General features: G+C 48.4%; 1 protein-coding gene across 9 annotated transcripts; it reads right to left on the bottom strand.

Moving 5' to 3' along the window:
• Positions 1-8: 8 nt before the first annotated feature.
• On the bottom strand, positions 9-22,846 carry LOC6547363 (filamin-C). 9 transcript variants are annotated; one of them, XM_001976249.3, is made up of 17 exons: positions 22,753-22,846; positions 19,055-19,364; positions 16,249-16,899; positions 15,670-15,975; positions 14,669-15,405; positions 14,348-14,603; positions 13,828-14,175; positions 13,503-13,700; positions 13,011-13,444; positions 12,478-12,896; positions 7,177-8,188; positions 6,605-6,825; positions 4,539-4,687; positions 2,357-4,451; positions 807-2,299; positions 567-746; positions 9-502 (listed from the first exon to the last, which is right to left on the bottom strand). In XM_001976249.3, exons 2-17 carry the CDS (start codon positions 19,289-19,291, stop codon positions 371-373), a joined length of 8,868 nt encoding a protein of 2,955 aa, XP_001976285.3. In that variant the 5' UTR covers positions 19,292-19,364; positions 22,753-22,846; the 3' UTR covers positions 9-370. The 9 variants fall into 9 exon arrangements, 8 of the variants coding, with proteins under 8 accessions (XP_001976285.3, XP_026836940.1, XP_026836941.1 ...); XM_026981139.1 differs by lacking the exon at positions 13,828-14,175; XM_026981142.1 differs by lacking the exons at positions 9-502; positions 567-746; positions 807-2,299; positions 2,357-4,451 and having other exon boundaries at positions 4,647-5,550.
• Between the last annotated feature and the right edge of the window lie 1,159 nt (positions 22,847-24,005).

Genomic DNA, 24,005 nt, shown 5'->3' with positions numbered 1-24,005 from the left:
AACGCAGATTTTTATGTATATGTGTATTTTGTATTGCATACAATGCCAAATAATTAATCCAATTGCAAGTTTTTACATTGCTCAACATATTAAAACTATAAATAATCAAAAGCGAAAGCTTTCATTTGGGATTAGCCTACAGATTTCGTTATTCGGTTCCTTCTGTTTTTAAGTTAGCTAGCTCGATTAGTATAACATGTTACTCTTTAGGGCTCTCGTTGTTAGCTTAATTACACATATATATATACTACAAGGGTACGGGTTTCTAGAGGGGAGAACAAGTGGAGGCACGCCGTCGGTAAGGATCGCGGCCAATGGGTAGCGGACTGAGGCCACTGGGGAAGACAATGACATGGTGGTTGAGCTGGCCTCATATGCCCTGCAAGTACCTTCGTAACTCCTCCTCAGTGTCGAAGATCATGACGGGGAACGGCGATCCTGGCACGAATTCGCCCGCCCATTTGACCTCCACGCGATAGTCGCCCGGCTCGGTTGGATCGTACTGGAGATCATCGGGAGTATGGTTAGATATCTGCAGCTCGATCGAGTTATATAGCGAAACTTACCTTGCACAGGATGGTGCGATCCTTCTGGCTCTCGCGCTGCATCTCCACGCGGAAAGCTCCTTTGGGTCCACGGACCCTAACTGTCAGTTGACCAGCTCCAGCTCCTCGGGTGTCGCAGATGAAGCGCGACTGGAAGGTGGCCAGCACGCCATGCTCGATTCCAGGACCATAAACGCGGACCTAGTAGATTTGAGGTAAGGATTAGCATGGATTATGGATCAGAGCCGTATGTGTACCCACCTTACTGGCATCCGGTGCCCCGGCCACTTTCAGTGCAAATGGCGAGCCGGGAACATTCTGTCCGCCGTACTTGATGGTCAGCAGATGGCGACCTGGTTCCTGGGGCTTGATGTTCAGGGTGAATGTGGCATCGCCATGATCGTATAGTTCGCAGTAGGCAACTTTCCGTACACCAGCACAATGGGCGGTGAGTTCGCCGGGTCCTGCTCTCCTGGTGTCTATCCAGGACTTAATGTCCTTGCCCACAATGCCGTGACGCAGTCCCTCGCCGGAGGCTATCACCTTTGAGGCATCCATTGATGAACCCACTGCCACCGTAAGCGGACATCCCTTGACCAAACGACCGTTCCACTTTACAGAGAGATTCAGAGTACCAGTTGTGGATTTCAGCGGAGTATAGGAGGCCAACCAGATGTTTTCGCTTGGTCTTGGTTGCGCCAAACTCACTGGCAGCGATGTGTTGTCCTGGCTGGTGAGGATCACCTCTGGTCTGCCAGCCGGCGCATTGGAGGCATCAATCGTGAAGTGGGCAGCCTCCCCAGCTTGCGCTGCAGCCAGACCGCGACCCATAAGCTGAACCTTATCCGCCGCCTGTTGACCTGTGACGAAGGCACTCCTGGGGCACTGGGTGATGGTCAGGCCGCTCCAAGTCAAGTCCAAGTCATGCTCGCCGGCAGCCAGGTTCTCGCCAGTGATGTTAAGACACATCTTGCCGTCGACCAACTTGTCCACCGGTATTTCGATGCCATCGATGCTGCAAACCAGTTTTCCCGGTCCCGCATTCTCCACATCGAAAACAATACGAGCGGGCAGAATCAGCCGGCCATCGTGATCAACGAGGGTTCCCCAGCCGCCCACAGGTGTAACCTTGTTAGACTCCACGCAACTGATGTGCCATGGCGATCCCGGCAAGCTTCCCCGGTTGGGACAGCTGGCTCGAATCTCGTATTTTCCCACGGACAGAATTGTGTAGGAGATGCGCCACTCATTGTTGCCCAGAGCCTTGATCTTGGGCTCTATCCGCTCACCATACTCGTCCAATCGTTCGATCTGGACATTCGGCGCAATGGGGCAGTAGACCACGAAGGATGCCTCTTTGTTCCGGTGGCACACCTCCAGTCCGTGTCCAGCTGCACGGGCGTCATTCCTTACGCCACTGGACGAGGCGGTAAAGTTCAGCGGTGAGCTGGGAATCGTCTCGCCTCCGTACATGAGGGTCAGCTTGTAGTTGCCCGGCTGCGAGGGCACAAACTCCACGTTGTAGACCCCATCCGATTGCTCGCCAATGAGAACGGGAATGCTCTGATTGCTTGGCGATATGGCGAAAGCCTCCAGTTCGGCGGTTCCGGCATTATCCGTGCGCACTGTGAAACTGTTTGGACTGTGAAGGGCCAGTGGTTCCTTGGAGACTCCTTGGGTGCTGACCTTGCTGCTGTCAAAGGACTCACACGTAAATGGGCTTCCGGGCAGAGGCTTCGATTGGTGGAGTACCTCTGTGAAGAGATCATGTGGTTTAGATTCCCAGTCTGGAGAAAGAAGAGGATACTTACCAATGACACACTGTCCGGGCTTGTTGATGGTGAACTCCGCCTGCAGGTGTCCGTTCTTGGTCTGATAACATCTCACCGGAAGAGCTTGTCCGCCTGGTCCGGAGACCACCACATCGAACTCCCTAGCTGGCCTCTTGACTGTGTCGATGGCAAAGGAAGTGGTCTTTCCAACTCGCGACTGGTACAGTCCCAGTCCACTGACGCTGATTTCCTTGCCAGCACTGGCGGGCAGGACATTGATCTCCAGGGGTTTCAGGGAAATGGGCACATCGTTGAAGAGTATGCTGATCTTGTGGGGAGCAACACGCGTGGGCTGGTAAACTATCTCATATACTCCAGTCTTGCTAGGTCCGCGAATGGTGTGTGGCACTTCGGTGGCGCCACAACGCACCAAAGCCGACAGGTCTCCCTGCCCAGCTTCGTTTAAGGACACTCCAATGCTGGCTGGACGATGGCAGAATGCCTCGCTCACCTCGGTGATCTTCACCAGCGTGGGATCAAAGACGCACAAAGTGCGGGATCCAATGTGCTGACGGGTCTCCCGATCGATAAAACGCAAGGTGTAGTTCCCGGTCATGTGGGTCCGGAACTCGGCCGTCTGCCGGTTAATTGAGTACGGAACTGACTTCTGATCCGGCGAGAATATCTCAACGATCTGATCGTCCGCTGGGAAATCAATGGCCGCCAAACTACCGATCTGAATGTGCTGCGTGTGCTGCTGGATGTCCACGCGGAAGGGGCTTCCGTCCACGGCCACCTCGTTGAAAGTGATGTTCACGTAGTGGGGTTCCGTGCTTTGGGGCACGAAGGTCACATCGTACAGGCCACGGGCACAGGCCACCACCTCGGCCTTAACGGTGCTGCTGTCCGTGGAGACCACCAGCTCCAGGGTTCCCTCTCCTGCTCCGGCAGCGTCAACGCTGAAGGTAACTGGAACGCCCAGGTTGGCGGGCCCATACTGCTGCTCCAGTCCACTGATGCTCACCCTGGATACGTCAAACACGTTGCAACTGAAGGGTGATCCGTTGATGTGCTGATCGTTGGCTGTCACACTGATCAAGTGGCGACCCACTGTGGTGGGGCGGAACGAGGCGGAGTAACTGCCTCCGTCGTGCTGGCTCAACTGGCAGTGCTCATTGTCCCCCGATGGCGAGGTCACAAAGATCTGCGGCTCCACGCCCTCAAAGCCCTCGAGCTCAAAGGTGTTGTCCATCTTGACGGCAGCTTGCTTCAGGCATTCTCCCATGGCCATGGCCCGGGGCAATCCCATCGAGGGCGAAGCAGCGGCAGCGGCGATGTGGCAGCTGAATGGCGAACCCGGCACCGGATGTCCATTGAATCGCACCGACAGCGAGTGGGTGGCCGCCTCCGTGGGCTTGAAGTTCACCTTGAACCGGGCATTGCCCTCGGATTGGACAAAGTTCGGCACGTTCTTGCCATTAACGGCCACAATTATCTCCAGGTTGCCGGCTCCTGCCTGCGAGGCATTGATCCCAAAGCTCACGCTCTTGTTCACCACACCAGCACGGATATCCGTGACTATAACCTTCTCGGCGGAGTAGGCCTTCAGCAGGAAGGGACTGCCCTCCACGTGACCGCCGCCGGGCAAACGAACCTCTACCGAGTGGTCGCCAACTTCCATGGGCTCGAATTTCACATTGTAGCCCAGGGTGGACGTACCCAGTGGGTCAATCTTCACGGGCACACTGCGCCTGGCAGGACCGAGTACCTCGACCGTCGGCTTTGTGTCCGACTCCACCACGAACTCAAACAGCCGCCCCACGCTGACCTTGTCCATGGTCTCCGGCGACTGGATACGAGCGGCAGCTGCCACACGGCAGGTGAACGGTGATCCCGGAACATCCTGGCTATTGAAGCGCAGCTCCACGGTGTGACTCTCGGCCTCGCGGGGCGTGAAGCTGATGGCATAGGTGTGCTGACCCTGGGCTTGGGCTGAGGTCGGAACCCTGCCTCCGTTGACGGTCACCTCTAGGTTACCGGGTCCGGCCTGGGATGTCTCCACGAGGAATGTGACCGCCTTGCCCACCGTGCCACTACTCACATTCTTCACCTTGATGGCGCTGACATCGTAGACCTAAACGAAGTAAAATTTCAATGGCATTTGGTTTTACATTATTTCCAGATCGAAATTGTGAGACTTCAGCTAGGATTCTGCACTTACCTTGGCTGCATATGGACTGCCGGCGGTGGGTAATCCGTTGACCGTGACATTGACCCGGTGCTCACCCACGACCCGGGGCACAAACTCCGCCTTGAAGACGCCATCTGCGGACTGATGCACTTGCGCCGGCACCGATTGGCCAGCAGGTCCTGATTTGGCCAGCGATTTGCGTTGTTTTCGGTTTGTTTATCATTTCGATTGCATTTTAGTATTGATTAATTATTGCGTGTTTGATTTGATTTTGATTTTCGGTTGCGACGCGGCCGGAAACGAGTTTGAGATTGATTTCGTTTGTTTGTTTTGTTGAAATTCGATAATTGGGCAACGATTCAGTTGGGTCAGATGTGTGTTGGGTTAGTGTTTAGTTTCAGTTTTCAATCGCGGACGAAGCGAAAAAATTTGGAAAAATGTTCACTTGATTAGTCATTTTAATCTTTAAAATGTTTGGGTAGTCGGGAAACGGCTTGTGATTAGTCGTGTTTTAGATTAGTTCGAGTCATTTACGTGGAGTGCGGTTAGTTTTGATTGATTATTGTATTGAGTGTGCCAGAAACGGTTAGTAAACGGATATGTAGGGTAAGAGTCAGAGACAATAAGGTATAGATTATCTATAGATATAATTAGAGCAATCCCAAGGATCTGTACACTGCATACAGATACGGAACACTATGAACGAGCCTGCTGGATATACAACCTATTGAGTTTGTTTTAAGCCATTTCTTTATTTTTATTCGAGTAATTCTACACATTAATCAGTATGAAACAAATTAGTAAACAATCGGACATTAGTAAATACTTGTTTGTTATTGTGTTGGCATAGACTCTCGCTCATTTGGAGTCTCATTCTGGGGTTATTTTGTGGTACGGACTGTTAGCGAGTATATATACATCTGGAGGATGGTATATATATTTGTTGGGGAGAGCACGGAGACTACTCCCTCGTTTAATAGTATAGGTAATATAAGTATATGCATAGATTTATATATATTCTAGTACAAAAGTTTTCGCCGTCCTGAAATATAATACAGATACAAAAGTGAGCAACATTATTACAAAAGGACATATGATTACAAACAAAGGTAACACACAATCATAAAAGCACACAAAACACACAGGAGACTAGTAAGCTGGAACTACATGAGTAATAGCAACTATATATGGTATATCTGGCCCTTTGGCATATTTGCATAAGTTCTACTACTTCATAATACCCAAAACAAAACCCTTGAGGCCGCACGCATTGGATTACAGTCGAACTTTCCTAAGAAACCAGAGCTCATCAAAGTACTTAGGTTTATGCCCCTATCAAGAGGAAAAATTAAACTACTTTAAGGCTTAAGTATCCTGGGGATTCATCTTTTTCTTGAATTTATATAATTAGGAAACCTGCAAGCAAAAAAACCATATTAAAACATGTTATGCGTCACATACACTAAACTGAAGCTCTTTAAACGAAGTTCGACTGTAAAAGCAAATGATGCATGTGCAACATAATTACAAAAGCACGCAGAAACTACACGACTAGGCTGCGCATCTCATAAATCCAGTCTCTAAGTGCAGCACCTTGTCTTTGGACTCTGGGATTCTGCTGGAGACATATGTATGTACCACATGGGGGTCTGGTGAATGGAGGCGGTGAAAAGTGGGGTGTGGCGTGCTTGGGAGTTTCCACAACGATTTCCGCTCATACAAATTGCCTGTACAAGTTTTTGTGCGTGAGCTGTGAGAGTGGGTGTGATGCGGATACAGATACCGGTGCAGATACAGATACAGATACGAGTTGCAGATACGAGTTACAGATACAGTTACAGATACGGTTACTGCTACCATATACGGATATGTTTATGCAAATGGATCCAATCGCAGAGTACGCTTAGCAGTCACAAACAAAGCCAATCGAGCAATTAAATTACGAGCCTTACGACTAAAACCAATGCACAAAACACATATAAGGGTAATGGAGGAGAATCGGGGCAGATAACCCCGCACAAACAGATGACTTTTTGGTTAGCTGAGATGGGATTTGGGCCCGAGGAGCACTCCACTGGCCACCGGTGCCTACATACCTTCCACGTTCACCTCGATGTCCTCCAAACGGCCGCCATTGTGATTGATTACAAAAGAATTGGTCTGGTGCACGGGTCCTGGGCCTCCCAAGGACACCTGGGGCCCGGCCACGCCCCCACTGATGCTGACCGTGATCGGACAGCCCGGCACGGGCATTTTGTTGAATGACACGTTGATCGTGTGCTCGCACGATTCCGTGGGCACAAAGGATACGGAAAATCTGCAAAAGAAAAAAGATACAAATGTTAAATGCAGCCACAACATTTAAAGGAAGATGCGCCTTATACACTTCTACAAATATGGTATTTAATCAAGTCTGTATGTAGCTCAAAAAAATGTTCCAAATGAAAAAGAACTTTAGCTGATATTAATTTGGATAATTGAATAGAAAATGTAGCACTTATAGCAATTTCAGCAATTATAGTAATAACAAAATAAAATAAGCGCAATAAAAAAAGAAAACTAAGCAAATTATCTTCATCAGAGTGAAAATAATTGCACTCTAATGGCAAATAAATGAAAGTCTATGTTGCCACAAGCAAATGTAGTCAATTAATATGACTGGACTCACCTTGCACTGCCTTGCGGATGCACCTGCGTGGGAATGTTCTGTCCCTTGGCCGAAATCGTGATCTCCAGGTTGCCCTCACCGGCGTCGCCCGCATCCACGGTGAACTGCACCGGGCGTCCCATCGTTCCACGCGAGACGCTGCCCACCACCACCTTGCTGGCATCGTATGACTTGGCCAGGAAGGGCGTACCCTGCACGGCGAATCCGTTGTACTCCACGTTGATCGAATGGCCGCCAACGGTGGTGGGCGTGAACTCGGCCGTGAAGCCAGCGTGGATATCTCCGGTCACCCGGACGGGCAACTCGCCCTGGGGACCGCGCACGCTGACAGCCAGCTCGGCAGCTCCACCTCCGCTCACGGTGATGTGAAAGGAGGAGGGCCGATTGACCGGGATCAGCTCCAGATTGGAGAGATTCAGGAGCACTCGCGAGGTGTCCGCCACGGCGCAGACAAAGGGACAGCCGCGCACCGTTTCGCCGTTGAACTTGATGTCAATCAGATGCGACTTGGCCTGCTCCGGCGTGAAGGAGACCAGGCAGCGACCGCCGCCCACCACCTGGACATGATTGGGCACCTCGCCCTCATTGATGGATATCTCCAGCTGGCCCTCGCCGGCGGCGCTGGCATCCACACGGAACTGGCACGGCTGGCCGACCACGCCGCCATTCACCTCCGTCACCTGGATCAGGCTGGAGTCGTAGACCTTGGCGATCAGCGGGCCGCCAGCGATCTTCGTGCCGTTGATGGACGCATCGATCACGTGGGTGCCCACCTCGGTGGGCACGAACTCGATGCGAGCAGCACCATTTGCCGCCTCATGGGTGACTCTGGCGTTCAGCTTTGACTTGCTAGGAGTCAAAACCGTCGCCACGCACTCGCCCTTACTCAGGCTTTGTCCAGGAGGCGGCAGTATCTCAAAAACCGCCGGCGTATTGGCGGGTACCAGGCGCGTGGATTCGCCCAGAGCGGTCAGGCCGGGTGAGGACATGATTTCAGCGTGCCACGGTGAACCTGCAAGGGGGGAGAGCAAATGAACCAATTGATTATTAACTGATTGCTTTGCAAATTGCATTTTAAGGAAAATAACCATATTTGACCCAAAAAAAAATTGTGTGCATCTGCAACTTAGGTAATTGTGTAATCGGTGGGTAAAATTCGTAAATTATGATACGCTAAGCTTCAAGGTAATTTACTTGAATGCTTAAATTGCCTGCTCCTCATTTTGATACATAAAAATTGGTTTCTATCTGGTTAAACTCTAAACCCAGCCGAAACTTCTCAACCCAACCTCGCATTCTTCAGTTGACAAGGCTTCCGCTGCGACTTTGCATTGTTTTTCGCTGCGTCTCATTATAATTGTCGCAATCTCAATCTGTGCCGCCTGGTTGCCGGCGACAGGTGCGTATCTGTGGCTCTGTGGCCCCGTATCTGAATCTGAATGTGAATCTGCAGCTGCGTATCTGTGGCTCGACTTTCCTCAGAGTGGGTTTGGGGCTTGGAATCGGCGGCAGCGTAGTTAACGTTTAGTGCGACTAGTTAAGGAATGTTTCGAAATGAGACCGAAAGCATCATTAAATAGCCGCAATCGAGTGGCTCCAATGCCAATTTGCGATGGTGGGGCAGATTGGCAATTGGCTCGTTAAACGCTGGCTTATTTGTTGGCACTCGCATCTCACAACTCACAGCATTTTTATTGGACACGGTCGTCTTTTTTCCCCATTTTTTAATGTTTGTTGCCTGGCGCTCAAATTTACTTTTGTTTGCAACTTTCCATGCATTTCTCTTTTAGCAATTGTTGCACTTTTCCTTTTAGTGCTCGTTTGCACTTGCTGCTGTATTGCTGTATTTTATGGCTTTCCATGAAAATCGCTGAAACGGTCAGTTGCCAGTTCAATGGAAAAAAAAATCGAGTTGCAGCACTGTCACAGCTCAAACTTGCTACGATTTGGGTTCTCCGCTGGTGCGACTTTTCTTTCCCTGGGAAACTTTTGCTCCATCACAAAAACTCAAATTGAAAAAGAAAACAAACACTTTTTTATTTGCCCAAGCGGTGAGAATCTACTAGTGGCAGGCACTTGCCATCCTAGCACTTTGGCCACCAAACACTTTTCGTAACTGTTTCCGACTGTTTGTGCTTGCTTTCGGTATTCTACCAATTGGGGCCATCATTAATCAGTTATCGCACTCTCATAACTCTGCGCACGGCCAGCGGCTATGCAAAAAGATACAGTTAGGCGACCGCCGATCCAAAGAGTCCAACGCACCCGACAAAAGTTGGTCAACTTCCTCACAAGTCGCACGGTTGCTGCCGGCCAAGTTGTAAATTGGTGGTAACGAATAGCAAGTGGCTAGAGCAACTGCAATTCGACCAAATGAAAAGCGGATTTTTGTCGCTTTTGCCGCTTTTTGCCGCTTTTCTGGCCGGTTTCCCAGCTGGAGTGCTAATCGCAGCGCTGAATTATTGCCTGGTGGTCGGAGAACAAGTGCAGGTATGCGGCATCAAACGTTGTTATTTAATCTGCATAGGCATCCACTGAGGAGCTACACTCAAACAAAAGCCTTTCACAATAAGCTGTATTACTAACTTGCTGCCTAGGGGAAACTTTGTAGCTTTGGAGCCTGAGTTCTTATATGTTTTCAGCACTATGGCATTAGATATATCTTAGAAACCCATGGGCGATGATTTCACAAGGTATGTGTTTTTCTTTCAGTGCACACACTTGTGTGTTTCTTTCCTTTTGCCTGCGGTTACGTGACTCGCCGCAAAAGCCCGTTAGATGGCCTGCAGCTGTCGCAGAGGTCGGAATCTGATTCTTATTTTTATTCGGATTCCGATTCGGATTTCGATGCTGAGCCCCAAACTGATCCCCAAACTGAACCCGACCGTTACACCAAACTATTTATCGAATGTTACAAAGGGGATTTACGTTTTGTGGCTGGAGACTGAGGAGCGATGCTGTCGACAGTGCAAGATGGCTGGGTAATCAAAATCCGAAACCTTATTCTTTTGTCGTTGATCTGTGGAATCAACAATCAAATCACAATCGCTGGCGGCACGTCTGAACTTGAAAGAGGTGAAGATTATTTCGTGTAGCGATTATGTCAGCGTGTTGTAAATTATTTATTTATGTGTGCATTTTTTTCGAGCTGCAATCTGAATTTCAACAAGACAACAACGATTAAGCGAAAACGCTTATAAGAATTTGCGGAGCGTTGCACAAAATGACATCGCGGCACGGCCACGATTCGGCGCACGTTTTAATCGCGTTTTTACCACACGACACTTTAGTTTTCTTTTCCGTTTTTTAAGTATTTATAATCACTTGAGTTGAACTCCAGCTCTCTGTGGTTTTGGGGGGTTAAATGGGGTATATAGGGTTAAAGGGGCGCGTCGAAAACCAGTTAATGCTGCTGCCTTTCGTCAATTTTCATTATTAAATTATGCACAAGCCAGACGGGCTGGCAGTTTCACTTTGAATGGCGGTGGCTCATAAAAATCCCAAACAGCCGAGCCGAGCTGGAAGTGGGAATGTGTGCCAATATGCTGAGCGGAAATGGCCAAAAGCGCTGGGTAAAAGCGGCTAAAGGAGGCTAATTCCGAAGAGATGGAGTTGGAGAGAGGTGTGGCCGCCACTCATTGTTAAACATAAAAAAAAAGAAACGAAACGAAACGAAACGACGAAATGCGGCCAAACGAAATCGAAATGTTTGCTCACGATGCCTAAACTTTGGCTATTGGTATGCATATACTTCGTGAGCTTCAAAATCGGTGGAAAGTGGTGGACGTGGCCAAGAAATCGCAATCTGGCCCGGATATCTGGCGCGCCCTCCATACCATGGCATACCGTACCTGCTCACCTGACTGACAACCTATCCCAACGGGTTTTCGGCTGCAGCAGGAGCAGATATTTGATTTCCGCCCAGCCGACAGATATATGGATATATAGGTATAGGTGTGTGCGCACAATGCGCTGGCATGCAACAAGTGCGCCTTGAACCATATACAACAACAACAGCGCAACAGCAGCAACGGTATGCCTCGGATGTATCTGTGTATCTGTATCTTGGCCAAGAGTGCAAGTTGCAGTTGGCAAACCAAGATGGCTGCCCCCTTTGTCACTGCGGAAAATGGCTAATGAAAATGCCTTGCAGTGCGGAGACAGTTTTCATTGCATTATTGATTCGGCTTAGCCAAAACAGTCGTCCTCGTGCAAACGCAAACGCTGCGAGTTCGCTGTTGATTCGAAATATTTTCAGCTTAAAGGTTCATTAAACTGGTTTTTGTTCGCACAAGAGACCCCGAATAAAAAAACAGAGAGAGTGGAGGGGCGCATATTAGCATATTTCTTTGGCTTAGAAATCTCAGACACGGAATCTTTTCGATTCGCTTCACATTCCGGCAGTCCAATAAATCGTTCTAGAGTATGCTCTTTTGTATGTTTTTTGTTTGCATTTACGCGTGGGGTTATTGTTTCGTGTTTAACACACAGTTGTTCACTTTTATCGGATTCTCCGCTAGCCACAATCACAAATTCGGTGCGTTTTTCTTGCCAATTTTCCTGGCGTTTTGCGAACCGCGATGCCGCCGACGTGTCAGTTTCGTTTGGAGCGCGATCTTCGACTGCCAACGCGACTCTCGATGGGAGCGCCCTCAGCTCGCAAACCCGTCGAGCAGGTAAATCCGATCGGAGAGCGCGCCGGAGCGCAAGCCGCTCAGAGATTGCGGCAGGTGAGCACAGGTGAGCTCGGCTGAGAGCCAGTGAGAGCGTGCGGGAGTGGGCAACTCAGAGAGCGACTCTCACGATGCGAATTCGCCGCACAGTGGGCAGCTGCTCTTCAGAATATCTCAACACCATCATAAGGTACCTATGTACATACATATATTCCAGATCAGAAGGAAATCTACTTCTCTCTTGCTTAAAATAAATATTTGCAGAGTATTTCTAAAACTGCACACTCCACGACAGAGTTCATCAATGGAAGAACCAGTAAGCGGTGCTATCTGATATTATGGCCAAAATATGTGGTCCCAAGTGAGATGCCCTTATAAGTAATACATATATTCTAGATCAGAATCACTAGTCCAGGAAATCGACTTCTCTCTTGCTTAAAATAAATATTTGTAGAGTATTTCTAAAACTGCATACTTCTCGACAGAGTTCATCAATGGAAGAACCAGTAAGCGGTGCTATCTGATATTATGGCCAAAATATGTGGTCCCAAGTGAGATGCCCTTATAAGTAACCCAGCCACCTGTCATACACCCCCACATATCGGTTTATGATCGAACTCAGACTCACCTGGAACGGTTTCGCCATTGAAGGTGATCTGCACCGTGTGCGTTCCATGCTCGTGGGGCGTGAAGCTGGCAATGAACCTCTGACCTCCCAGCGAGCGGACCGAGGAGGTGACACGCCCGCCGTTGACCAGGATCTCCAGATTGCCGGAGCCCGCCCTCGAGCCATCGATCTCGAACTCGACGGGCCGTCCAATAGAGCCATTCGGAATATCCTGCACTCGAATGGCCCTGGCACCAGTGGCATTGTTATCTATGGGTCGAAATCTGGAGAGGGAGCTGTATCCGTATCCCGGGGAGGGTCCGTGACCATTGCTCTCGGTGACCACATGCTCGCTGGATTCCTTTACGGTTTTCGTATATCCACCGGACTTGTCCGTATAGGTGTTGTTCGAATGTGACTTGACTGTAATGGCACTGGGTCTGCAAGACAATTTAGTGGCTTGTTAGATTATAAATTCACAAAGTGCTTGAAAGTAAACAACATAGCATATTGCTCCCCTTTTCCACACGCCCTTAGTTATCCATTGTACTCACTTGTAGCGCTCTCCATCGTCAGGGGAATCCCGGCGATAGTCCGACTGGTGCTGCTGCTGTTTGTGCAGGGCGAACTTATTGTACTGGGTGTTCCGGTGCGTCTCGTGATCCAAATCCGGGCGATTGTATTGCAGTTCCGTGTTCAGCTGCTTCTCGGTCATGTTCGCCAGCGATTCGAGCGAATTGTGCGAGAGCATGTGCTTCGTCTTGTTGATGACGTCCCAGCTGTCCCGCCTGGCGGAGGCGGGCTTCATCGAGGACACCCTCACATTGGAGGAGTGGTCGATGCGTGGCTCGGGGGATCCGGTTCGACGCAGTCGCTCGGCAGTTCCGTACAGCGAGGGACTGGCACGAATGTTCGAATCGGTGACGTAGTTCGAGGTGGACTTGTAGGTCGATGACTTTTCTACGGTGCGCGACGACTCGTAACCATTCTGGAAATCGAGGACAGGATTAGTTAGGCACCTTACTAAAGGGAACCGTTTGCTCTACCTTACTAACGGGGCTGGTTAGGGGACTTCCCATCCGGTGAGTGGCCGTGGTGATATAGGCGCTATTGGGAGAATAACGTTGCACCGGCGAAACGGAGGCGTGCCGCGGACTGCTGGTGATGTTCCGCGTGGAGCTCTCGTACTGATTGGACGTCTTGATGGTCAACGGACTGTGGGTGTGCACTTCGCTGGATCGAGTCTGTCGAAAGTAAAGCTAGTATTAACCAATGTTCGCAACAAGTGAATCACACAAAGCAGGCAAGAGTTAATCGTTGGTTAACTTTCTTTTTGGGATACGCAAATCGAAACAATCAAAATTTAGTTACATTGAGTGTGGGACTAGGTATTGGACTAAGCGATCTGGTCAGGGTACTGGTGGCCAGCTGCTGGTGGCGCTGCTGGAAGCTGCTGCTGCTGCTGGTATTGGTGGTGCTGGTCAGCTCGCGCTCCTCGCGCGGTGGCGTCAACTTGGGCTTGGTCACTGCACGCCGCTGGCTGTACAGCTCGTTCTCCTTGTCGTAGTAGTAGTCGTTCTTCGTGGAGCTGCTGTTCGAGGTCTTCGAGTCCCGGCGCCCGTTTAACGTTTCCGTATACAGATCGGCGGAGTTTAGGTACTTGACCGTGGGAGAACCACTAACTGGTGGTGGAGCTGGCGGCGAGGTGGCGTGGTTCTCCTGTCGAAGGTAGGTTTCAGTGTGTGTGTTTGGGGACCGGACCAGGGATGGAGGAGTGGACATGTGGGTGTGTGTGTTAGCCAAAACATTCAATTTTGATGGGTTCGGGTGATGTGAAGGAGGTGGAATACCCCATGCTGCATGCCGCATGCCTCCCCTGACGTCAACTTACCTCGCTCTCCCGCTTATAGTACCTGGAACTCGAACTGTGGTAGTCGGTGGTGTCCAACTTGGGCGAGTACTGCGGCGAGTAGCTGTTGGTCCTCTCAGCCGTGTTGTGCCTCGAAAGCGAGGAGTTGCGGTAGTCATTGTGCCGGGTGTTCGTGGTGGAGACGAAGTGCATCGAGGGACTCTCCGAGCGGTGCTTGCTGTCGTGCAGCGGACTGCTCCGCGTTTTGCCAGATCTTCCCTTGGTGCCCACACGCATGCTGGAATTGGACATAATCACGGGTTGAAATCTGTACCTTTAAGTCTGTATCTTTAATATACTCACATGAAGGGCGAACCTTTGACATCGTAGCCATTGAAGTAGATGTACACGCGGTACTTTCCATTCTGCCTGGGCATAAAGGTCACCCGGTACTTGTTCTCCACGATCTTCTCCACCGAGCAGACCAGCGAATGCTTGTCGTGCACTATGTCCACGTGCAGCTCGCCAGAAACACCCACTCCACGGGCATCCACCTCGAAGGTGTGAGCCCTCAGCGGCATGGCCCCATCCAAACCATGGACCGAGACTCCGGATGCATCGAACACGGCACAAGTGAAGGGTCCGCCCTGGATGTGGCGACCCTGGTAGGTGATGGCTATCTCCCAGATACCCGCCTCGTCCGGCTTGAATATGGCACTGTGTCCCTCGTCGATCTTCTTCAGCGGGCAGTTGTGCGAGATGCCCGTGGGCGAGACCGCCGTCACCAGGATGTCCTCCGTTTTGGGCGCACCGGTGGCATTGACCAGCACCTCGACGAGACTGCCCAAGGCACAGGGCGCCATTCCCGGAGGAGCCACCTGCAGTAAGCGGGGCAGAGCTCGGAAGAAGTGTCCGCCCAGGCTGTCCTCGCCGATCTCCACCACAATCTCGTGCATCCCGTAGCGCTCCGGCACAAAGACTCCCTCGCCGTGGGCATTGAGCCGCACGGACTGTGCCGGCTGTCCGGACGGAGGAACCACGTGGCAGCGTACTGAGCTGAGGCTTATGTCCCGGGACATTACGTCGATGCGGAAGTGGGTCTGCGTGTGAAACGGACATTAAACATTTACGCGCTGCACTTGACAGACTGCTGTGTGATAAGTGTATATCCATACAGTTATGGGTAAAATAATTAACATGACTAGAATAAATATAAATAAATACGCTATCTTTCTTGTTATCTTGTCAATTAAAACTACTTCTCTGATCTGTGTTTGGAAATTATACATGAGCTAATAATGTTTCTAGTCATGGGCGCACTATTATTTTGCCTTCTGCTGTACATGCATATCTGCCTCACTCACCGGTTCGCCCACCCGACCGGATGTACTCTCCAGGTAAACGCTGACCAGGTCGGACAGCGGAGGCCTCGGCGGCACCCACTGCAGGTGGGCCGCGTAGGCCATGATGCCCAGGTGCTCCACTTCCGGGTTGGCCATGTCCTTGGCCGTCAGGATGGGCTGCACGCCCAGCTTGGCACCCGCGTCCACCGCCTTCCGTATGTTGTTCTCGTAGTGGAAGGGATCCGTACTGAGCTTCTCCGGTGCGGGCGCCGAGCCACCCAGTCCCTTAATAATTTCGCACATGACGCGTCCATCGTTCCAGTCGGTCTGCAATATGAATGTGCCATTATGGGATGCGATTATTATTGGTTGAAAAAATACGGGAATTAATGTATTTATGTTCCTTTTTAATGCAATTGTCGCAGATGTGCATTAACTTTTGTTCAGCGGATTAAAAGGTCGCATTTAAATGCGGCGAAAACGCGTGTAAATTTTATTATACAGCCATAAAAGTTTGCTCAAACAGAAGGTGGCTTTATATTTAATCACTTAAGCTGATATATGATAACACTCGTAGTCCTTGTAAGGACATAAACTCACCGTAAAGTTCTTCACAGAGTCCTTGACCTGCGTATTCACCCATCGCATGGTGGCATTGTAACCAGGACCACCGGGCTTCATGAAGTACGAGAGGTACGTCATGCCGGATAGCTCATCCAGCCAGGGTGAGGCCAGGTACTCCGGCTCCAGGACCTTTGGCACTCCAAACTCGCGCTGGGCCAAGTCCATGGCCTGGGTGCAGTTGCGCACACTCTGGCTGGGATCGAGACTGCGCCAGTGCGGGAACAAGCCCGGCTGGCAGTAGTCCAGGAGCGCCGCCAGATTGACGCCACTATTCCAATCGGTGGTCAGATTGGTGATCCTGCAGTCCGGCAGAGCGGCCTGCAGCCAGGCCAGCATCAGTTTGCGCGGCGGGAACTTGCTCCTTCCGATCTGATAGCGCACGATGAGGGACCAGATCAGGCCCAGGATCAGCTTTATGTTCCCATTCACGATGTCCACGTTGCCGATGTTCACCAGCTTGATGTGGTCGGCCTCAATGGACTTCAGTGCCGTGGTGGCGTTCTCCAGATAATGATGCTGGTTCGCGGGTCGGCGATTCCATGAGGGTTTCAGTGGACGCGTCTGCAGGTTCTCCACAAGGGCGCACAGACAAGTGCCATCGCAGAAATCGGTGGCCCAGTCATGTACCTGAAAGACAATAGAAATTAGCATCAACTTCTCCGTATCATTAGAAACAGTAATGGGAAAGCTTGTACAAATTAATTAGATTGCTGCTGAAATACATTTCGCTTGGCAACGCAAAGTAAGAGATGGGAGTGCATTCCATAATTGCTTTATTTAATCATAATAGGATTTCATTTCAAACTAGCGCTTTACGGCCTAACGAATTTGGTGGCAGTTTTAAATGTTCTATTCTATGTAATTTAAATTTTAAAGAGCAAAATGTTTATCTCTTTTTAATGACTATAGAACTACTTAACTTTATTGCTATGCACTTGATTCCCAATGGAGATTGGCAAATGTGAATTGGCGAAACGCCTACCAAGAAGGTCGCTTGACTGGCAGCCTTCCTAATGAGCAATCAACTGCCCTTCCGCAAACTGCTGGCCCACTTTGCAAGGTAAACCGCTTGGAGCTTGGGGCTCGGAGCTCAGAACATGGCACATGGAGCTCAGACTTGAGCTTGGGCTTGGGATTGGGCTTGGGAACCCAGCAGGCACGCTGCTCCGAAGTGAGCGGCTTTCTCCGCTCGGGTGCAACCAATTGTGCGCGATTTTAAGCATTTGACATAAAGCTTTTTATCTGGCTGCTGTCGGCATTCAACTGAGGGAGCTCCACTCACAAATAAAATAAAAAAAAAACTGGAGAACTGGGTACGGAGACAATCGCGTGTCTGTTGCTGTTTGTTTGTGCCTAGGAAAATATTCATTGGATGCCATAAAAATCTCACATCGCACATACTTGCTCCACGGCTCTCTAACAAGCTGCCGCAGGTTGTTATTTGTCGCTGCTGTTATTCTGCTCTTAAATTTTTAAGATTCCTCTGCTTTTACGATACGAACTCGAGTTTCGTTGGGAGTGGAGTTGCGTTTCACCTGGCAAAATACGTGCTCTTTTATTTGCATATAAAGGTGTGCATTGTGTTAGAAAATGTCCAGTCACTCTATTACACTTCTATGGTGGCAATAATATTCTAAGGCAAGTAAGTTAGAGTTAAGTTCAACCACTATTTTTCTCCGTGTATCGCCCATCAAAGCTTTCCCTTTGTTTGCGCATGCATTTGTCATACAAAGTTGATTGCAATATTATTTGTCGCAAACGCATGAACTAGAATTGTAAACAGCATAAAAACGCAAACTTGGATGACTCGTTTTGGTTTGGTGACCCAAATAGACGCCAGCCAGGTCACAGTTAGCGCTGTTTACTGGAGGTCTACGGCCTTGCGCATCACATACGTTTTTGGCCCAACCGAAAAAGTTAAAAAGTTGGAAAAAAAACCCGAAAATTATACACAAAACTGGGCAAGATCGAGCACAAAAGCTTTAGCTTGTTTTGTGTATTGTAACTGCTAATGGGCACTCGATGCGTTGGCCTTGGCATTCAACCGGCCAAATATGGTCGGTTCAGGTCGTTCAGTGCGGTGCGTGTGAGAAAATCCGTCGCACCGAGTGACAGTATAAAAGTCCCTGGCCAAATGAAATGCATTGTTGGCAGCACACAAGTATTGGCAATATTGTAAGTGTAATTGTCGATGCTGCCATTGGAGTTCCACATCTGCGTGGGCGATGGAGCCGAGTTTTATGAGCCCGGCCTTTTAGGGAAACTCGCGGAAGAGCTCGTAGCCCCAGTTTATGATGGGGACTTATACTTTTACGGGTTCTGTCAGCTCCCAAAGAGCTCGTTATGCGATTATATTTTGCTCAGATTCGATGAGCTGCGAAAACCTTGACTTATAAGTTATTCGTAAATGTGATTTATATTAATCGTACATTTTAAATGGTCACGAGCACTATTTTTGGACTGGCACATAATACTCGTACACTTAATAAACAGTTTGAATACATGCAACCTTTTTCATAAGCAACTGGCTTGGCAATTCATTTCCTAGATAAAATTCCAGATCTAAACGTTTTGTATTTCACGTTTAGATTCTCAGGCCCTGCTTCATCGATAGTTCTACGAATTCCGTATTCAATGGAGCCGGCCCATTGATTGGGTAATTGTTTTTTGCGCTTGATCGATCAGACATTCAGTCGGTTAGAAAGTGTTGCATAATCGCACAGTGAGTGGATCGGAATGTATCTGCATCTGCATCTACATCTACACCTATGGCTGAACTCACCTGCATTCCCGTCTCGCGCAAATGCTCGTTGACCCAGTTGCGGAATGTGTTCGCCTGGATCTCCACCCAGAGATCCTCGTTGCCCCGGATGTTCATGCCCTTGGCGGCGGTGCCCTCGGGACTCCGGGCCACCAGTCCGGCGTGGGTGATCTTCTGCGTCTCGGTGGTGCCATCGGAGTTGTGCTTGAGCAGCCCCGCATGCGTCACCTTGGCGCCTTTTATGTCCTTGACGTCCATCTTCACTGCACGTCACTGCACTTCGCCGGCGACTCGCACATATGTGTGTACAGATGTAACTCGCGTTCAAACACTGATCGGGAGAAATGGTTAAGTGGTAGACTTTTGATCGGTTCTAGTTGTAATAGCTATGCTGTTCAGTTTTGGTTTCGATTTCAGTATCAGTTTTAGTTTCGTTTGCACGCGCTCGCGGCCCGAAGCGAACTGGAACTGCGCTTAGCTGGGCGATCTGGACGGCTCTGCTCTCTGGGGCTGGCCAAAACAAACGATGACGTCATGGCCAAAGCTCAAAGCTCCAGAGAGCAGCAGGGGACTTATAAAAAAAAATGCGGGGGGTTTCGCGAGCGAAGGTGTGAGTGTGTGTGTGTGTGCGAATATCTCTGAATCTGGCTATAAAGCAAAACTGGTTTCGTCGCTTCCAAGCCAAAACGAAGCGAGCGAAAAGGAAAATTGAATACAAAAATAACAAAAAGGCGAAATAATAAAAAAAAGAGTCTGTAAAATAACAGAAATCACTTAGTTTGGAATTTCGCCGCGGCAACAAAAAGCAAAAAGCGAGCAGATCTGGTGGGCAGTGCTGTGGATGCCAGTGGATGTCGTGAATGTTGCTGTTTGAGCAAGTCTTTCACAAACGTTAGAAGGCCAACATGTGTGTAAACGTGGGAGCCACCCCAGAAGATAATGGCCGTAATCACAGCAATGAAATCTGCCACGATCAATTGTCAATTGTTCGCCCGTTTTCACTTGTCGCACTTTTACCCTAACAATTTGTGCAAACCGAAAGTTGGCCATCTGAATGGGCTTTTTGGCATTTTTCCACACCGCGTCGCATCGCGACGCGAAGACAACGAGGCGTCAAATGACCGTCTAACCAACTTAATTATAGGAAATCCGGTTGCGTTTCCAACAAGTCAGTTGCCACAGCTCGCATATATCATAGCACGTCCAGTTCTGAGCGAGGTTGGTATGCAGATTTCAAATACAAATACTATTTATTGACAAACACTTTTCGGAGAGGTAAACAACTCTGGGATGACATCACTCGTCACTTGCTCAGCACAGCGATGAGTTGTGGCTTGAGCACTTTTTTGACGCCCCTACAGGAGAATACAGAGCGAGAAAATATGGCTGACTAGTATTGCAACAGACAGCTGACGAACGGAATCAAACTAGTAACTCTGCTAATGAATGCCCCTTAAAACATCAATTACATTTTTAAGTACCCAGCTTTGCTGTAACCCAATTCGTACTTTAATTTATTTTAAGCGCAGATTTCATTGTTGTATTTTTTCTCAGTGACATAACTGCGTGGCCTGGATGGAATAATTTAACCGGCGGGGACAGCAAAAAGTGGAAATTAATGAATTGCTCCTCCGACTTATGACTGATCCCGTGGCTGATGTCATTTACTGACACTTGACATTGGCAATGAACCTAATTAGTTGCACTCGCCAGCGGAGTGGAATGAGCCCCACTCCTCCCCAGTGAGTTCTATAGATTCAGCTGGCGGCAAGGTCATGGGAATGGTAATGATAATGGTATTGGTTGTGGAATTGGTCAGGGGAATGGGTAATGGGAATGGTTATGGGAAAGACCAATCAGCTCCCTAGTTTACTCAGTTGGTCAGCAGGTAAATATCGAAAGTGTTGTCGTGACTTTAAAAGGCAGAAGAGGGCCAGCTAGCACACCTAGTTTAGGGCATTACGTAATGGCCAAAATTTCCGACTTTGAATGGGCAAATGTGTACGTATCGTTGGCTACAAATCGGTGTATCTATATCACAGAATGCGATGTGCACGTAGGTGTCTGGCATTTTTTACACTTTTCAATTTGTTTGCTGTCCGAATACATACATATTTAACTTTTTGCCTTGCCAACCCACACGACCAGCCAAATCTCGCAGTCGTCGTCATCGGGACAGCCACCCACATGGTTGGTTGGTTCAACGCCTCGTTCTAGACGTGGGTGCGATTTCAAGTTTGATTTGTGCCAAAACCGTGTACCAAATGGCCATTGATTTCTCAATGATTCTGTAGTGGATGCCTAGCAACAACTCTGTTTGGAACTGAGCTGTGGGAATATATTTGGTTAAATGTTCTAAGACAACGTCATTAACTTTGAAATATATGAGATTAACTGGAGTGGAGGTGAAGCACATAATTATGGTGATGGATGGTTACGGAATTTACTATGAAAAGTTTTTTCTAGAGATGATCTTTGAAAATGATCGTATTATGAAGATTATCTTATTTAATCTCATTGTTTTTTGCATAAGAACCGATTTCAATAGCAATAGACAGACTTCATTTGGTTTGGTATTTAGCTGGACACAAGCCAATTTTTGTTGGATACCCTGCCAAAAGACACTACATTGGTATGAGTAGATTTAGTATTATTTCCTTTTCAGATGGGCTATTAGGTTGTCTGTTGGTATTACATATTCCACTTCCTGTCGACCAAATGCGATTGTAACACTTGCCACGCCTCACAGTTAAATGATGGCCTATTAGCGCACGCTTCTATAGCGAGTAAGCGTTTATTTTTGGCATCATTTTTATGGCGGTTCGTCATAAATAGAAAACACACCAAGCGATGTGCACACACACACGCACAGACGTGTGTGTTGCCTGCTCTTTTTGAGGCACTGCCAAGTTTGTGTCTTCAGTCTTTTGATTAATGCCGTTAGGCGTCGCCAAAGCGCAGCCAAGCCAAACCTTCTTGGCTCGTATGAATGAGTGTGTGTGTTCTTTTGTTTTTTAATTTTTGCTCATTACGCTGCCTCGTTTCTTCGCCTAAAAGCCGCAGCAATTACAATTGAAAATGGCTTTTAGCCGCACTTAAAACCAATCGAACAGCGCCAGCGGAAAAACCAGATTCATATTCAGACGCAAGCCCAGACTCTGGCTCTGGCTCAGATTCAGATTCGCTTTCGGTTTTGGCTTTGGCTTTAGTTAAAGTTTTGTTTTTGTTTTCGCTTCCCCTCGCATTCGCCTATTATGCAATGGGCTAGGCCAGATATCTGAATCTGAATATCTTATAACTGCGACTTTTGGTATTTATGCTGACGGCCAAGTCTGTTTTGTTGGTTTTTCTTCCGATTCACACGCCTCGAGGCCCGTTCACGTGTTTAGCACAAATTCCGCACGAAATTGTATGGATACAGATATACATATACTCGTATATCCCCTCTAATTTAAGCAGCAGCAACTTAAAATTAGAACAACGCTCGGCACGCAAAGTGAACAAAAAGAAAGACAGACTCAAAACTTAACACAAGGCGAACGGCGAGACACATGAAGATTCATAAAAACTATGTGTAGTTAACTTTAACGTTAGACGATGGCCACAGAAGTTATTAAAAAGTCGGGGGGAGTAACACACACAGCACAGTAAAGCACAAATATGTGTGGGTATGCACATGTAGATGAGTGTTTGTTTCCCTTTTGGCACTTGTTGCTTACACTTCGGATTTGCCTGCGAGGGGGTTTAAAAGTAGAAAAGCGTTTCAATTGAAAAACACGTCCAGCGCGCACGAGTTGCTCACAACGACTGAAATTGGCAGCAGAAATTAGACTTACGATCGGGCCAAAAGCTCCGCTCCCCAATCGCTCTCCACTGGAAGTCTCGAGTTGGAATCGAGCTACGTCATCGTTTTTGGCCCGATCTCGGCTTGTTTTGCTTGCCCGCTTTGTTGGCGCTTTTGTTTTGGGCCCCCAATTCGCTCAGGTGCCACGTTTCCGCTTAGCAAAGCGGTTAGTTGGTTCTCGATCGGAGTGTTGCAGTGTTGGAGTGTTGGCCTAATGGACTCGACCGCTCAAGCAGCTTGTTAATTGCAGGCGTCGGCAATCCGATGAGCGTGTGGTTTCGGCCTCTGTAATTGAACAATTTTGCGGCTTTTCCTCAGATCCCATTGATTTCGACATGCAGTTGCATTCGATCGATCGACCCACCGATTGTTGGCTAAGTGGATGGATGAGTCGATGGATATTGGTATATGATCGCATAGTGCTGTATTGGCCCCCCGAAGCAAAACGAAACGCACGATTTTCATGTATTAAGAATTTTTTGTATTGTTTTGTTTTGTTTTGATTTTATTTGTATTTCAGTTTTCTTTCTGGTTTTGCTGTCGCTTTACTTTATAATTCAATTTTGTTTTGTTTGGTTTTGTGTTTGTGTGTTTGCTTTACCCTTTTCAGATTTTCCAGAGTGGCTTAGCATTGTAAACGGCTTTGAAACTATCGCACGATAAGCTCGATTTACCTGCTGCAAATCGGGGTCTTGTCTGATCTGATCTGATTTATAGTGACCGATTAAAAAATGCCTTTTCTTGCCCGATGATCTGAGAACTATGCTGTTTCTCTGTGTTTGCTATGAAGTCAATGCTGAATTAATTTATTCAATTTAGTTCTTATAAATTAATTAATTAAATATAGTAAAAATAAAGCTATGAATGTTCTTCTTTTGCTTTCTTTTCTTTGTTTCATAGATCTCATGCACCAAATTATTTAATAAATTATTATGTAAGCCATTTAAACTCGCCAGCTTCTTATTTCACCACCTGCACCTGGCGACAACAACACAACCGAATCGATGTAGTTCCTTGTATCTTACGTTCAATAACAAATAGATATATGTCTATACGCGCTCTAACGGAAAACATTGAAGAAATAAGAAGGAATAATTCTAACAAGGGCCGGAGCCTTTGCCCCGTGAT

Source organism: Drosophila erecta, unplaced genomic scaffold (genome assembly GCF_003286155.1).
Source record: "Drosophila erecta strain 14021-0224.00,06,07 unplaced genomic scaffold, DereRS2 tig00000092-arrow-pilon, whole genome shotgun sequence".
Taxonomy (NCBI): domain Eukaryota; kingdom Metazoa; phylum Arthropoda; class Insecta; order Diptera; family Drosophilidae; genus Drosophila; species Drosophila erecta.
Note: the sequence above shows the minus strand (reverse complement) of the source record. Positions and strands in the feature narration are given on the sequence as shown.